Source organism: Aulonocara stuartgranti, assembly GCF_965226115.1.
Source record: "Aulonocara stuartgranti genome assembly, chromosome: 23".
In the NCBI taxonomy this organism is placed as follows: Eukaryota; Metazoa; Chordata; class Actinopteri; order Cichliformes; family Cichlidae; genus Aulonocara; species Aulonocara stuartgranti.
This window is the reverse complement of record NC_138958.1, coordinates 32,001,225-32,018,152: the sequence shown is the minus strand read 5'-3', so window position 1 is coordinate 32,018,152 and position 16,928 is coordinate 32,001,225. Positions and strand designations below refer to the sequence as shown.

Here is a 16,928-nt window from a genome sequence, read left to right as displayed (position 1 = left end):
TGCAAAACATCTTGATGGGGAAAAAGTCTGTGGACTGTTATGTCTAACACACGAACTAACACAGAATTTCATAAAAAGAGCATCATGCCAACAGTCAAATATGGTATGTGTCTCCTGCTTTCATACCTGGATGACTTGCCATGATTAATGGAACTTTAAATTTGCTTCTCTATCAGAAAATCCAGAAAGAAAATGTCCAGCCACCAGTTTGTGGCCTGAAGCTTAGGGACACTGGTTATGCAGCAGTACAATGATACAAAACACACCAGCAAGTCAACCACTGAATTGCTCAAAAAACAAGGTTTTGGCCGAGTCAGAGTCAGGAATGAAATCCAATTTAGTTGGTTTGGCATGATCTTCAAACAGGCCAGACATCTTCAAAAACCCTCTATTTTGGCTGAATCAAAACAATTCTGCAAAAATGAGGTGGGGCAAAATTTCTTCACAACATCATGAAATACTTATGCCAGATCATGCAAATGTTTGATTGTAGTTCTTGCTGCCAAAGGTGGTACAATCAGATATTTTATTTCCACTCGATAAAGAAAATCATCATTCAAAAATTGCATTTAGTATTTACATGGGTTAGCTTTGTTGTAATTTGTTCTGAAACATGTAAATGTGGCAAACAATCCAAAACTATGGTACATTTAATTTCTGTCTGCTTTTAGATTTGAAAATTTAAGCACTGCTTTCCTTGCTTGTCCTGACAAAATGCCACTGTGTTGTATAGTAACATAAATTGCAGATGTATAAAATGTGCAATTGTGTTTTCTTTCCCTGTCTTATTAGCACAGACTTTGAGAATTGTGATTCTAGGGAAAGAAATGTCAAATACAAGCCCATTTTTGTGATTCTCAAAGCACTGTGGTAGCCAGTGTAAAGGAATCTAAAGAAAGCTTGAAATCTACTGCATTAAATGACTTCTTGTTCTTCAGTGGAAATGACACAAATTCGTAGCAGCAAAAATTATGATACTTATATATAGAAATTTTTTGTGGAAATACAGTAACTGGAATTACCTTTACATACTTGACCTTACTGGTTGAAATATTGGCCTTGCTTAATGTGAGCATATAGTTCACAATTTATTAATTTGAAATATTCAGGCTCAAGAGTAGAAAATAAAAGTACTTTTTCTAAGAATGCAGGTGGATAAACCAAGAGCCTGAGTGGGTGCTTTCCATGTTAACTGCTGCAACAATGCCACACATGTGCAAGGAAGTTCTAATGTGCATATTGTGCAAGTTTCTGTGTGTGCGTGTGTGTGCATGTGTGTGTGTTTGCACATAAGCTTGGAGCCTTCTGGACAGGGCAGAGGGTGAAGGGGAGTGCTAACACACTCTCCTTGTCAGCAGCAAGGGTAATTACTCCTGGCTGAAATTACTCAACATTTGTTTATAAGCTCCCCTGAGCACACTGTAAATAGATTGTCTGCTCAAGTCCAATGCCATTGAAGCCCTGCTGTCCCCAGCAAACACACACACACACGCCCAAACACCTACGCACACACACAAATACACACACACACACACACACAAATTTTCATATCTTAGTGAGGACATCTATATGACATAATGCTTTCCCTAGCCACTTACCCTAACCCTAACCATCAAAGATGAATGCCTAATCTTAACCCTTAGGTTATGGTTAGGGTTAGGCTAACTGTAACCCTGACACTAAAACCACATTTTGAGCCTCAAAGTGCCTTCAATCTTGTGGGGACAGGTATATTGTCTCAATAAGTGACTGTTGGTCCCCAGAAGTATAATAAACTTCCAATTTTCTGTCCTCACAAAGATGTCTAAACACACACACACGCACACACACACACACACACACACACACACACACACACACACACACACACACACACACAGAGGCTTTAAATTCATTCAATTCCATCTTTACTTGACTTCACACATGTGAGCATAATGTTTTTATGCACTTTCCTTTTTTTCCATGACTTACTTATGTTGTAGACCTTGCCATAGTTAAATACTGGCACTGATCTCTCCGACACCACGTTTTTCAAGACTTCACTCTCCACGTTCCCTGTCTCTCCAGCTCCTTCTTTTGGCACCAACAATGAGATCTTTTTGGAATGCATATGAAGAGAAGAGAGAGAGAGAGAGACAAGAGTGAGTGAGAGAGGGTGAGAGAGAAACTAAAACACCCCAAGTCAAGGTCCATCCATGTAGTTATTATATGAGAAGGTTCCTGTCAAAAATGACAGTTTGAAACACTTGACCCACAAAAATGAATTCTCGGCCAGGGCCAAGTGACAGCCCAAAGTAATTCATTCTTTTGAAATGTTGCGGGAGATGGAGAGAGATGTGAGGAGAAGGCGAGTGACATAGAGAGTGATAGAGCAAGACAGAGAGATGGAGAATACGGAGAGAGAATGAGGCAAAAAAAACAAAGAGAGATAGAGAGCATTGAAAAAAGGGGCACTAAGAGGAAAAAGAGGTGAATTTGAGCAAATCTAAAAGAATCTTAAGGGATGAAACTGTTTAGTTTTACTCTTCTAGGATTACAGTATCTATTAAACAAGTGCTTTCAAACAACTAGTTATTAGTTTACCTAGTGACAACATGATACAATGTATTTGTTTCATTTCATTTCACAAGGGTCAAATACAAATGATGAGCTGCTTTTGTCTGAAATCAAGCACCCATTGTTCAGAACTTACTGTTAACTGTTCGTAGTACTGTAAGCTGCATATCTGAACAAAAAGTTTCGAAAGTGAAAACGTGGGGAGGGGATAAAAGTGAAGATAATCAGAGAAAATGGCAAAAAAAGAAAGCACAAAGGAGGGCTGACATGAAGAGAATTAAGGCCTCCAGTAAGTTTAGTTAACTGAGTCAGTCATTTAACATTACATTATGTACTGTGCACCTCCAGTTTATACAATCAGCATTTTATGGGAGGATTTGCGTTTTTAAACAACAACAAAAACAACTTGCAACACTGTAAACTGACTGCAGTTTTAGTTAGGAATGTTATTGTGCAGTTATGAAAAGCTATTGCTGAGCTCTTTAAAACCCTATGTCTAATTAAGCAGGATTGTTTATTCGATGTTTGGAAACGTGTTGTTTCTAAGAAAGTTGGTAACCGGAAGCCAAGTATGGAGGCGGCATAGGCAACTATAGTGTTTTAATCATAGACAGTATGAAAGATGGATCCAGGTACCAGGATGCTATTCAGTGATATCTGAATTCCTGTTTTGAATACTCACATTGGGAGTATTCACCGGGTGGGTCTGACACTACCTAACAACTTGGCTGAAAACTCATTAGGCAATCAGAAGAATCAGAAGTCAAGCCAGAAAGTTATTTTCCCCAAGACTTCTATAAGATCAGAAGTGTTTTTACAACCACAGACGTCAACATTTTTCAGACCTGGAAGAAACATTTTATACTGTCAGGGCTGTCAGTAGTTGTTTGTTTCCTACCATGCACCAAAACATGAACTTAAAATGTGTCATTTTATCTGTAAAATTTATATTGCACTTTATGCTTGTATGTGTTTATTTATTTTAAAGCAGCACATAGGCATAAAACTCCTAATTAAATTGTATTGCCAAGTACAATGACAATAAAGGCTTTCTGATTCCAATTTGCCGTTTTTCAGCCAAATAAAAAAAAGAAAGAAAGAGTTATGAAAGTAGCACGAAGGAGAGAGGGATAAGATAAACCTATTTAAAATATAAATGCGTCTTATTAATCCACAAGAGCTTCAAGGTGGAAAATTTGACTCTGTTTTCTATAATTGATTAGCTAATGATGATTTTGATTGTATTCTTCTGTAAAAACCTCCTAACACATGTTGGTGTTATTGAAAGCTGCCATCCAGGCTAATTTGTCTTAATTACACTGAGTGTGTTTGCTGCCTACTACCGCCGTCCACTGAGAGAGACAGACACGTTAGATAGAGTGGAGAGTGGGGAGCGCAACATCTGTCTGTTAAAGAGTCGAAACACACACACACACATGCGCGCGCACACTCATTCATAATTGCAGTAACACATGCTCACAAATACACAAATCTGAACACACTCGCATACTCACACCGGCACATACAGTGGAAAACAAACACATACACCTCTCTAATAATAAAACCTTGGTACAGCAACCTCACCACCATCCCTTAGCCCTTACCTCCCATGTCCTGCTAATAGCAGCTACCACAGAGGTGACTGTGTGCAAATAGGGCCGTAGCGCCGATGGCCATCCATCAGAAGGCCCCAGAGCAACATTACACCACTCTAATGGCCCACTCTGGCCTTCCTTATGATATTAATCCACCGCCTCACAGCACTGATTTCATTTGTAAAGTGGTAGGGGGAGAATTTTTTTTTTAGTTTGTTTTGTTTTGTTTTGTTTTTATCCACATTTACATGTACTAACGTACATAGATGCAGATCTCCAATTCAACACATACAAGCATGCTGTCTCTATGATGCATATCTCCATACATAAACATAAAAAACAAGATCAGCAGATGTCTGCACTCTCGTTGACTTTCTCTTAGTCTTTTTCATGCAGACCCTTAACTGACCATCACCGTGAGCATAATTATATAAAGCAAGGCCAGCATAGTGCATACATCAAAATAACTCGGTAGGTAGTAAAAGAAAATTATTGGAGAGTCTTTGATGCAGTCTGAAAACGTGAAAATCAAGAAAACAACAATTAAATTGCTTGGCATACCTTGGAGACTGCACAAAAACACACATTTACTTTGAAGATCTCAGAGGTGTTTGCTGGTAAGTTTAGACTGATGCAGGCAGTTGCTTGAAGGACACAGTGAAGCACATATTTAACACTTAACATCACTGCAGTTTCACTGTCCTCTGCTGGCTTGACGAACTGTAGCATTTAACATTTAACACATAGCATAGCATACACATTCTGCAATCACATAACCAGTGGTACTGATTCATAGTCATAGTCAGGTCTTGTCCTTTCAATGACAAGTAGCTATTTTTTACTTGTCAGCTGTCTCACACAAAGCATGAGTTATGGTTCTTACGGTAATTATACAGGGTTTCTGCTACTTTGTGACGTGCGCTAGAAAATGCATGTATAATTCACTAAAAAGAAATTATACTCACTGCCCCTTTATTAGGTATACCTGTTTAGCTGCTTGTTGATATATATATTTAATCAACAGCAACTCAATTCAGCAAGGAGACATGGTCAAAAAAACTTGCTAAAGTTCAAACCGAGCATCAGAATGGGGAACAAAAGGGATTTAAGTGACTCTAAACATGGCATGCTTGTGGGTGCCAGACAGGCTGGTTTGAGTATTTCAAAAGCTGCTGATCTACCAGGGTTTTCCCCGGATAACCGTCTCCAGGATTTATAGAGAATGCTCTGAAAAAGAGAAAACAATCACTTCTCTTGGCACAAAAAATGCCAAGAATGGCCAGACTGAGCTGATAGAAATGCAACTCAAATAGTCATTTGTGAAAACCAAACTATGCAAAAGACCATTTCTGAGTGCAGGTCAACCCTTGAAGCAGATGGGATAGAGCATCAGAGGACCACAGAGATCAGCGACAATTTTGGCTCCTCAAAAATGGACAATAGATTGGAAAAATGTCGGCAGGTCTTGGATCTTGATTTGGGCTGCAACATTCAGTTGCTACGGTCAGTATTTGGAAACAACATAAAAGTACAGATCCATCCTGGCTTGTAGGTAAGCATTTTGAGTGCTCAGCTAGAGTAGAAAAGCGCTATATAAGATCCAGTCCATTTACCATTTTATCATTGGTGAATTTTTAAATCCCACACAATATGTGGTCATTTCTAATGATAACTTCTAAGGATAACTTCTCCTTTAGTGACACCATGAACTTTACATTTGTGATTTTAGTTGCTGTAGTAGCACGGGCATTAGCACTGTTGCCTCCCAGCAAGAAGGTCCTGCATTTGATTCCACCACCTGGCCGGGGCCTTTCCGTGTGGAGTTTGCATGTTCTCCCGGATACTCTGACTGAAGTTAGTGGGGATAGGTTAATTGGCAATTCTAAATTGACAAATAGGTGTGAATGGCTGTCTGTCTCTCTGTTAGACTGGATGAGCTACAGCCCCCCCTGTGACCCTGACAAGGATAAGTGGAAGAGAATGAGTTGTTGGTTCTCAAGAACCAATTGAATTGGAACATGAAAACACATGTTATCAAGCCACAGGCTCAAAAATGTGTTTCCGAAAACAAAATATCTCCAAACTTATGAGATCACAATCCCTATTTTAGTGTTAACAGCATGGTAAATACAACCACTCCCATCTATGTCTACGAGTGGTTACTTTGAAGCCCCTATCTCAATGAGTATGAAGCCATTTAATTTCAGTGGTCTTTGGAGCATTAAAAAACAAACAAACATATGCACAGAAGAACTATTGAATTTGGGGGTTTTTTAAAAAGCAAATTTCAAAAAATTTCAAATAAAAAGCCAAAAAAGGTTGGAAAAATAAGTTATACTTTTGTTAAATATATGTCTTAAAACTTTATCAGCTTCATTAATGGCTAAATCTAGTATAAAAACACAAGTCCTTTTCACCTTGATAAGCAAAACTTTCTGATGTAGTGATTCGGGTACTGCACAAAAAGGCAGTAAACTGGTACTTTAAATGAAACAGTATTGCAAATTCGTGATTGGAAACTTGCCAAGAAATCAGGGCCTTAAGGGACTAATATTATCCAGACCCTTGAAGATGCTGCTGATCTCTTTGTCTCTTGGGTTTTTGGTTTTTTTGGTCAGGACTAAAATAAAGTCAAATGGTTGCTTTCAAGGTTAGTGCGAGGTGTTTCTGCATTAAAGTGCAGTAGAATTTCCTGTTTTAAAAGAGGTGTTTAAAAGTGGCTGCTGGGGGAAGTTGTAGTAGACAGAAAATCCAAGCTTGCTCTCTTAGTGCTTCACACATCAGTGCATTCTAAAGCAGCTACTAAGCTCACAGGCACCAAGAACGGTGCGTGTGTGTTTGGTGGTGGTGGGGGGGTTGACCTGGGGAGCAGATGGTGGGCTGAGAGGAAGGTCTGCTGGCTGAACGTCAGAGCCCAAGATGCTCTTTGTTGCTTTTCCCCCCCTTTTAAACAGTCCACCACTGCCACGAACAAGGTATACACACACACACACATACACACACACGAGTACCATATGAATGTCAAAAGCTAAAAGTGTCAACCTAAAAGGACACAGAGAAGCGAGCATTCATGTTTTTCTCAAATACCATCGTACATTTTGCACAGGGAACATTTTACGATTGGACCCTGACATGCATGAATCCAGTATTGTCTCTCCTCATGTATCTCTCCCTCATGCAAACACAGATGCACGCACTCAAGCTAACCCTTTCTGAAACCACAGTGCTTTTAAATTCGCAATGACAAACCTTGTTGAATGATGTTCTCTCTTTATTTTTTTTATCAAACATTAAACCCACATCACTACGCCGCACTAGCTATTCTACTCCTGCTCATCCCCATGCCATGCTAAATTATAAAAAAAAAGACAGTCTGTTCAGTGTAAAAATTTCATCGCTTGCTGCGGATGAACAGAGTTGTTGCAGACGAGCGGAGGAGTGGAAATGAGGAGAGCAGAGGACCGGTGATGTCTGGCGCTGAACGTGTCGAGCCAGAGGTCAGCCCAACTCTGGCGAAACCCAGAAACAATAACAGACACACACTTGGAGATACACACACATATGCAGACACATATACACATTGTGTGCTTGTAAATTGTTCTATTCACTTACTGAAAAACACTGGAATTTGAATAACCTCCCAGTCATGAAAACAAACTTTGTGAATACTGAAAGATTTTGATGCCTTTATTAAGGATTGACTATGCTTTGAGTTAATCTGAATAGGCTTGTATGATGTCCATGAAACTTCTAATGTGTTGTGAATACTAATGGCTTAGTGGGCAGTGTGTGTGATAAGTGATGAAACATCTTTGAATGCCTAAGTTGTCCTTGGCTGACTAGTGGGCGCTGTTTCATTATGGATATTCACTGTCCTTTGAAAATTAGCAAAACCTGGCAGGTATCAACAGCCTCAAAAGCTGCATCTTTAAGCACTCCTCTGTGTTCTTAGCAGTCCTTGAACTTAAAAAACCAGGCAGATTGAAGACGCACAAGAGACTGAAGTGATATTGGTGAGCAAAGAAAATTAATATAAAAGTAAAACGCTTAAAATACAAAACTCAGTTGCCAGAGGTAAAATAGCTGTCAGGGATGGCCTTCTAGCCTAAAGACATGCTGGGCTCGTCACGAGAGAGGGAACAAAGACGACACAGGTAGAGAAACACAATATTTCTATAGATATACTCTCATGAAAGGATGAAAGCAGGAATAAAGGCAACAAGAGAAGGAGTTGGCACTTTCCCGTAACATGCCAGATAAAAGACATACTATAACCAAACCAAAGACGGGAGGGTGCATAAAAATAAAGAGATTAGGCAGAAATGGCGAAAGAAATTAAAAGTTAGACTTTACTATTGAAATCGGAGAAACCCTCGGCAGAAAGGCCAGAAGGCCAAACCAAATATTCCTCGACTTCACGTCTAATTCGGAATCGGAATATTAGCCAGCGAGGTTTTAAATGTAAATATGCCATTATGCTGTCATTACAGTGTTCACATCGGCAGGCCCACGGGTCAGCCCAGCCACTGTTAATTTTGCAGGCAAAAGCTTTTTTTCCCCTCCCCACACTCTTGAAATGTTAATAACTTTCTATTAGTTAATGTAGCGTGACTAAAATTCCGATTAGATATAATTCATTTTAATATCTGTGACTGGCCAGCCTGATCATTTCCCGCCACGTTCTCCTGGCCACATTACACGATTCTAAATTAGACTCATTTACATTGGCTGGTTAAATCAAGGCCTTCTCTTGCAATTTAGCTGTCATCAAATCAATTTTGTAATTTTCTTTGCTCTTTGAGGTACGACTGTTTCCGAATTGAATAATATCAGCCATCACATTTAATTAGCCGTTATAGCATGTGTCAGAACAGGAAGGGAATGCAGCAACATCTCAAATGCAATGAGACAGCATCAGCAACACAACTTGAACCCGTTAGATAAGGCGTTGCGTTAGACAAGCGTTATTTTTCCTTCATTCGAGTGTAATCAGAAAACGGCCGTCTAATTAGGAATATCTTATTGTTTTGAAAAAGTGAATTCCATGAAAACTCTCATTTTTTGCACAGTTGAGTAATCTCTCTTATTTCATGATTTGCAGGCAAAAAAAAAGGGAGAGAGACATGAGCAAAACACTGCACAGTTGGTGTTTAGGGATTTCAGTGGAACCACTGTGGGTGAGGCCGGCACAGGAGTGGAGCTCCCATGTGGTTTTGCTCAATGGTGACTGAACCATAAGAACAGAGGGACAGAGGGCTGCCCACCACAGGGACTCTGGGATAGCTCAGCCTTTTCTGGGAGGACTGCTGCCTTGGGTAAGTGGTGGTGTCGCTTCAGATCAGAGAACGTTCAGACTCTTGAGGGGCGACAGAGAAGGGTGGCGCGGTAGCAATCAATAGGCGGAAGCTGGGTGGTGGGGGAGCTGAGGGTCGGCCAAGGTAGCAAGGACTGGGGATATAAGGGGAGATCAGTGGGAATACTAGTGAATGGCTTCGGTGCCCATTGACTGGAGCCAATAGGTGGCTGATAATAGTGGATTCATAGATAAATATTCGGAATGCTGAATAGCTGAACCCAACAATATTAACTCATTCACTGCCATTGACGTCTATAGACGTCAATGGCAGTCAACGTAAGTTGAACTGAAGCCCACCAGCAGTAAAAGTAGACCTGCAAGGAGGTGCAGGGTTTGCGCACGTAAGGGATTGCGCAGTGAGACAAAAATGTGGTGCAAGTCTTGTTGTGTTTCACTGCCAGCCATTTGAAAATGGCTGGCAGTGAATGAGTTAACTGAAGTTTGAATGTCACCGCTATGGATGTAACAATGTTATATTTTCTGTACGCTGTAATAGTTCCCTGAAAAATTCACGGTAACCATAATATCATAATATCACAATAGCTTTAAAAATTTTAAAAGAAACTACAGTCACATTCAACACATTCAAACTTAATTTTATTTATTATTTATTTATATATTTTGACACTCATCATCAAACATTCCCTATTTTGCACAGAGTGAATACATAAGCAAACACAAAAGAATATATAAATTGAATATTACTTAAACTCTCTTAAATTAACTTCCAATAAAAAAGGTTTATCATTGATTGAAATTCATTCAGAAATGTTTAACGAATGAGCTGTCACAACTTTCAAGTACAAAGTTGTTATGAAGTCTGTCACATCCCCCCCCCCTTTTTTTTCTATTTTTCTTTTTTCTCCCTTATTTATTTATCCTTCTTATTTCATTGTACTGTATATTGTTACTCTTATTCGCCTTGTATGTCTATTGTACAAACTGAACTGGAATGATTGACTGTTCACTTTATAATTTCAATAAAGTTTGAAAAAAAAAAAACCTCTTCTGCCGTATTTTGCGGCAAGATTATCCACACCCACCGCCGCGCTATGAATTGTGGGATATATGGGACCACGAAGCGTGCACCGGACCACGCTTGATATTTGGGGAAATCGACGGCGCATTTGGAGTATGCATTTGAAGCACACTTCGAATTTGGACAGCCATCGTCGCGTGGCGGTGACGTAACCGCACTTGAAATGCGTACTTCAAGCGTGCAGACCCTGAATTGGGACACAGCCAATGAGAGGTGTGGAAACAGGAGGGAACACAGCTGGAACTAATACAGATTAACAGGACAGGGGAAGCAAAACTGAACACAGGACAAGAGACTGTCAAAATAAAACAGGAAGTACGATAACACAGAGACTAAAGCTGTGTCCCAAAACGTAGGCCATCCTTCGGAGGACCCGGCCTTCGCGGTCTACGTAGGCTGGGTCCTTCAAAGACCGAGAAGGCCGGAAGTGCAAGGCTGTGAAATGGGACAGTCTAGCCCTCAGATTTGCGTCACTGCTGTCTCGGTGGAGTTTAATAAACTCAGCCGTCTGCCCCTTGCTCTCTAAGATATAACTGGACACTGGCGTAAATTCTCGACCATCTCACGCTTCTGTTTAACCAGTTTTCTGTTTGACGTTTATTCAGCTGTGTGAAAAAGGAAGAGGAACCCACCCGATGGATTAATAAAGTTTTATTTAATCGAATCTAATCTAATCTAATAACTTTGATCTCAGCCAAACCTATTTACTCCGGAACAAATAAAACACAGAAAAAAGACAAATAATTACATTTTTAAGTTATCCAAGTGACTTAATTATCATGTTTAACCTGAGTAGTGAAAGACAGCGGGGGTCTGAAAACGAGTCTGCTGCTCTCGCCGGCTCAAGTGACCACAGAACCCCACAGCAGTTGGGTAACAGACGTCTCCGAAAACGTCGGAGCACTTTTGCAAATATGCGATGTCTTGATAAACCAAGCAGATATTTGAAGTTTACACGACTACTTTCTCGATTGAAAATATGTTAAAAGTTTTTTTTTTTTGTGACCCAGAAAGATTAATAAGAGTAATATTAAAACTTAGTAGCGGCCACCATTGTTGGAAGCTGGAATTGGCTGGGCCGCGCTATGAATTCTGGGATATGGTGGGTCACGAAGGACACACCCGACCCATCCTTCAAATTCGGGGAAATGAAGGACGCATTTGTCGGCCGCATTTGAAGGAGTCGAAGAATTGGGACAGCCTTCATCGCCTGGCTGTGACGTAATCGGCCTTCAAATACGGCTTCCGAAGAATGCAGCCGACGTTTTGGGACACAGCTTAAGACTAAGACAGTGCTGACAAAACATGGAATGTGGAACACAGGGGAGGTATGGAAATAGAACCTAATGACCAGATGACAAAACATGAGAACAACATCCTGCTGTTTTTTGGATCATGAGCAACAGGAGCACAACAGTCCAAAACAAAGAACTAGCAGTTCAGAAGGCTGGCGAGTGGCCAGCGGCGCAGACGGTGGAGCTCTGTAGGACGGCCACGTGGCCGGTGGCACAGGCAGCGGCACTTGGGAGGCTGACCAGGAGGCTGCTGAGCACAGATCTTTGCCTCAGACAGATAATATATATTTATATTATACAGGACCTCATATGGGTAACTGCATTTGATACATCATTATGTTTACATATCCACTTGTATGTAGCCCACATGTATTATCACAGAAGGGCTGCTGTGTACCGAATGGCCATCAGATGTCAGCACTTCCAAATGAGCTGTTAAACAGGGCTTCATGTGGCTGGAAAGATTCAACTCATTCACGGAGCTTCATCACACCATAATTTGCTGGAACCAATAATGACTAACAGAACAACAAGGAAGCAAAACTGAACACAATGAACACAGGACGAGAGACTGTCAACATAAAACAGGTGGTACAATAACACAAAGACTAAGACACACAGGCTTGAAACTCAGATTGGGTGGGGAGGAGAAACAAACACGGAAACAAGACTGGATGGGGAGACTGAAAGGTAACGTGAAAACAACAGTTAAGCAAACATGAAGACAAGGCTGAGAAAGCATGCAACATGGAACCCACAAAACAAAACCTAAAGACCAGAAACTACAAATATAACACAAAGCAGGAAAAACAACTAAAAGAACCAGAACCAGGGATATACATTAAATCTTAGAATATTAAATAAACCAGAATCCAAAGAGTCCAAATACAAAAACACTGGGTCACAGACCCAGTGCCATGACAGGTTCATACAGGACTTTTCAAAGCACTCAAAACTATCCACTTCTATATCGACAAAAGACAGTTTAGAAATGCTCCTTTCCACCTGCGCTCAGTTAGGTATCAAATAAAAATAAAAATAAAAAAACCCATAAAGAAATGTGTTGTAATGTTATGTGACAGTGACCACTGTTGAGGTAGCTGTCACAAGTAGTAAGCTCAGTTTACTTTGATCATTTCTCCACATAAGCATATTTCTCAACTTATATTTTGAAATGTAATTAGGTGAAAAGAAAGCTAAATGAATAAATACATCAAATGACATAACTTTTCTTTACTTTAAGGACCTTTAAAGGAATTAAGAATGTCAATAACTGGTATTAAATATAGCTTTATTTGCCTTTGTTGTCACGATGTGGGTGCTTTAAAGCACTGGCCTTATTTCATCTGTTGTTCCAGTTATTTTGGTTGTCTGCAAGCTTTTTGAATGGTGTGCACCTCAACTCAATGAAGCACTTGAAGGATTTTTCTAAATCTGCCTTCACTGAGATACATATCAAAGCCACAAATGTCAAAGAAGATAGCACCATTGCAGCAGTGGTAATCCACTGGCTGTTGTAGTCTTATGCAAGTGTGTCTGTGGGTTTGAGCTCTATGAATTTTCACATCTCTTAAAGAACGAGGTCATTATAGAAACAGGTGTAATAATAGAAAATTGGGTGTGCGGTATATTTGTGGTGGTAAATGAGGGTAGGGGGATATTAAGCATGTATATATAAGAAAAATAAATGAAGATCCACCCCTCGTTTTTGAGCTTATAAAATGAACAAACCACTCTTTTAACCATTAACATAGACAGCTGATAGAGCTAAACTCTCAATTCCTTCATCTTTTTTGTGATCTCTTCCCTCCCTTTCTTTCTCTTTCCGTCAGCATTGCATAGAAAGCAGCTGATGTTTTAATCATGGCCGCAGGGCTCATTGTGATGTGCAGCCACCTCTGGGGTCTCTAATTGTCTCAGGCCAGGCTGGCTCTGCTGATCACCCTGCGTCTGGAATGGCTAATGACTCACAGTGAGGTAGAGAGACAGAGATGCTTCACATGCAGAGCTCTATCTGTTCGGTGTGTGTGTGTGTGTGTGTGTACATGAGCACAATCATTCACCATGTGCCATTGCGTGTAAGCGCATGATGGATCATAGAATTAACTGCACATACAGCTTGATTAGGCCAACACATTTCCAGCCCTTGGTTTTCCCCCACCAAAGTCCCTGCTGCTCCTTCTCACCAGAGCATCTACATAGGTGACACTTGAAGATGGTTTTATGATGTTTTGTACTGTAAATGTGTGTTCCATAAAAACATAAAAATCCCTGTAACTGAGATCAGAGCACATTTTACTGATGCCCAGATCGTCGTAATTCACAGTCATGTGCCTGGCAGCTAACGTTTGAATGAAAGACACCATGGGTCCATATAGCTGTGACACATCTCACCAAAGCAACGAGGTAAGATTCAAATATGGCTTTTTATAGTGAATATGTTTGGAATATGTGCAATGCGAGCCACAGGTTAAATGTTTAAGACATGCTTTAGATATCATACACGATTAGGAAATGTTGCTTTATGAATGATACATTTCCTCCTTCATGAAATCCACAACTTAATCTCCCTCTAAGCTCCAAGCAGCACCCTGGGTCTGTGCGGCTGGCCTGTGGATGATGTGGTCTTAGGGTAAAGGGGTCTATTGCTTATGTTGCTGATTATACACCTGTGGATAAGGCTTTCAGGTGCTGTGGACAGAGAGCCCTAAGCCTGCAGTGGCCCACGCTTACAGAATACAGATCTACATCCCCTCCAGGTTCCTTTCAAACTTTCCTGATCATTTGTCCTTTATTCGCCAGCTGGTCTTTGCTGTAATTCAGCAGCTCTAGTAGCTCATTTTGTGAGTCCAAGCCACAGTTTAAACTGTGTATCTAACAAACGTACAGCTAACCTGGAGAAAGTGAACTGCTCTAGTTTAACATGCGTATCCTTCAAACTGATCTGCACTGTGAACAGTTATTTAAGTGGAAAAACTTTTATATACAAAAGTCAAGCTTTTCCTTAAAGACGACTTTCATTCCTTTTGACATTTTTTATAATGTTCGAACATTATTATACTCCTCTGGAGCGGCATTCCAACATTCCCGACAACAATTCATAATGCTGCTAAAGTGTTGGACCCTGAACATTAATAAGCAACAGCGACTCAAGTGTTGCGTATGCTTAATAACAGAGCGTGTCTGCTGCTCCCCTTTCCTCCATTCACCGCCCTTATTAGCATACAATCTGAATGCTGAGAGCGCCAACAATGGTGAGGTCAGTGCCGCTGGATGGGGTCAATTCTGTGGACGGCTGGGCAACATGCTCTGCATGTGTCTTTGCATACTGTAGGAAATCTATTGCGGTGGGAAGTTAAGTGGCGATGAATGCCAATAGTAGACCTTCCGGTCTGCCTTCTCGAAAATACAAAGCATGGCCTCGCCAGTGATGTTCTGCTCCACTTTGCCTTTTGAAGAGGCAATCCAAGACTTTAACCCCCAGAATATTATCTCTCTCCCTTCTATGAGCAGAATGGGCAGCACTCATCACTGAAAAAAAAAATACAATTTTGTGCTGTCGGTCTGGTCCACCCTGTGATAATCCGAATCCACTTTTAGAGTACTGATAAGACAACCTATTAAATGTAATTATAAAATGGGTTGTACAAATTGTTAGTGCTGCTGCTATCTTCAGAATGTCTTAGTGTCTTGAAATAGCCCTGGTGATTTAAATCATTTTAGCATTTCCTTGCAATTAGCTTTCACATAATAATACTGGAGCTAATTTCTGCACCACGTTTGACATTATAAATGTAATTGGCTCCCATTCACATCCCCACTGTGACACATCTATCAAGCTTCGTGGGCGACATTTATGTGTGTTTGTGTGTGTGTGTGTGTGCTCACTCTTGCGTGTGAGCTGCTTTGCATCTCATAAACAGTCACCTTTTTTTTTTTACTTTTCACCCAAATCTATCAGCCCACATAGTTATAACGACTTGCCATTGATTGCGCTCCCTCTTTCAATTTAACGCTCTCAATAAAAATAGGAATCTACAATGCATTCTAATTACACTTCTTAGGTGACCTGTGTAACGACTGTTTCCCAATGAAAGCTCATTAATTGGCCCGTCATAGTTCAGTTGGAGGCTATTGTGGCACTGTCCTTTTCATAGGCGTGCCGGCATGACCAGCATCACTGAATGCTCATATATAAGAGCTCCAATAACAGTTAAAATGCTATTAAAGTGGATGAGGCACAGCTATGCTGCTGCTCCCACTAATTTGAGGCACTGACTAGAGGGCTGTGTGGACTACTCTCTGGGGAAAACTATTCCCAACTGGCTCCAGCATATGTTGTGACTGTGCTCACACATACTGTATTCACACCAGTGCTTGGCTATGTACACACACACACACACACACACACACACACACACACACACACACACACACACACATACCTACACACACGCACACACACACAAACCAGCCTTTTGATTGTGGCTGGAGTGTAAACTGTAGCTGATAATGTTATGGTCATAAAAATCTCTCTTTTAAGCAAACATCCCCATGCATGTAAGCTTAATATTATAATTTCTAAACAGTCAACAGCAGATTAATAAATTATATTACTAAAGGACAAATTAAAGAGATGTATAGAGTAAGAGTGTATTCATATCTGGCTCCCTTTGTCATGTCTTTCTTCGTGGCCATGGATGGTTCAGGGACAGCAAAATTACTGGCTTCCCCTGAGTAAATAACTGATTTAACTGCACCAGAATAAATATTTCGTATTTAATATTCTAAAGAATGGAATAATCAAATAATGCAGGAAAATTTGAATACAAGGCAAGGTAAGCCTTTGATACAAGGCAGAGCTCTCTGAAAGGCAGTGGCTCTTGATGGATTATTTGGTAATTTCAGGCTAGTTTGTTGATAGAAGCTAGCCTTGCAGTGATAACAAAGCAACACTTTTGCCATATGAAAGTTGTTCTGTATGAGGGCAATCTGTGACCAAGTTTTCTAATGAAATGGGTAAGAGAATAGAAGGTTATTTCTCTTGGATAGATCCCTGTTTTCAAGTAGCTCCATTTAAAAAGGCT

The 16,928-nt window shown here is 40.4% G+C and overlaps 1 protein-coding gene across 14 annotated transcripts in view; it reads right to left on the bottom strand.

Moving 5' to 3' along the window:
* LOC309701459 (uncharacterized protein) overlaps positions 1 to 16,928 on the bottom strand; it is a 138,877-nt gene that overhangs the window by 90,383 nt on the left and 31,566 nt on the right. For 13 of the 14 annotated variants that reach the window (XR_014274998.1, XM_082525682.1, XM_082525686.1 and 10 more), the window contains one exon: positions 1,972 to 2,095. The exons of the other annotated variant lie outside the window; for it this stretch is intronic. Coding sequence is in view for 10 of the 13 variants with exons in the window: in XM_082525682.1 (XP_082381808.1) it covers positions 1,972 to 2,095 (124 nt within the window). In the remaining 3 variants the exon portion in view is untranslated. The remainder of the gene's footprint in view (positions 1 to 1,971; positions 2,096 to 16,928) is intronic. 14 annotated transcript variants of the gene reach the window in all.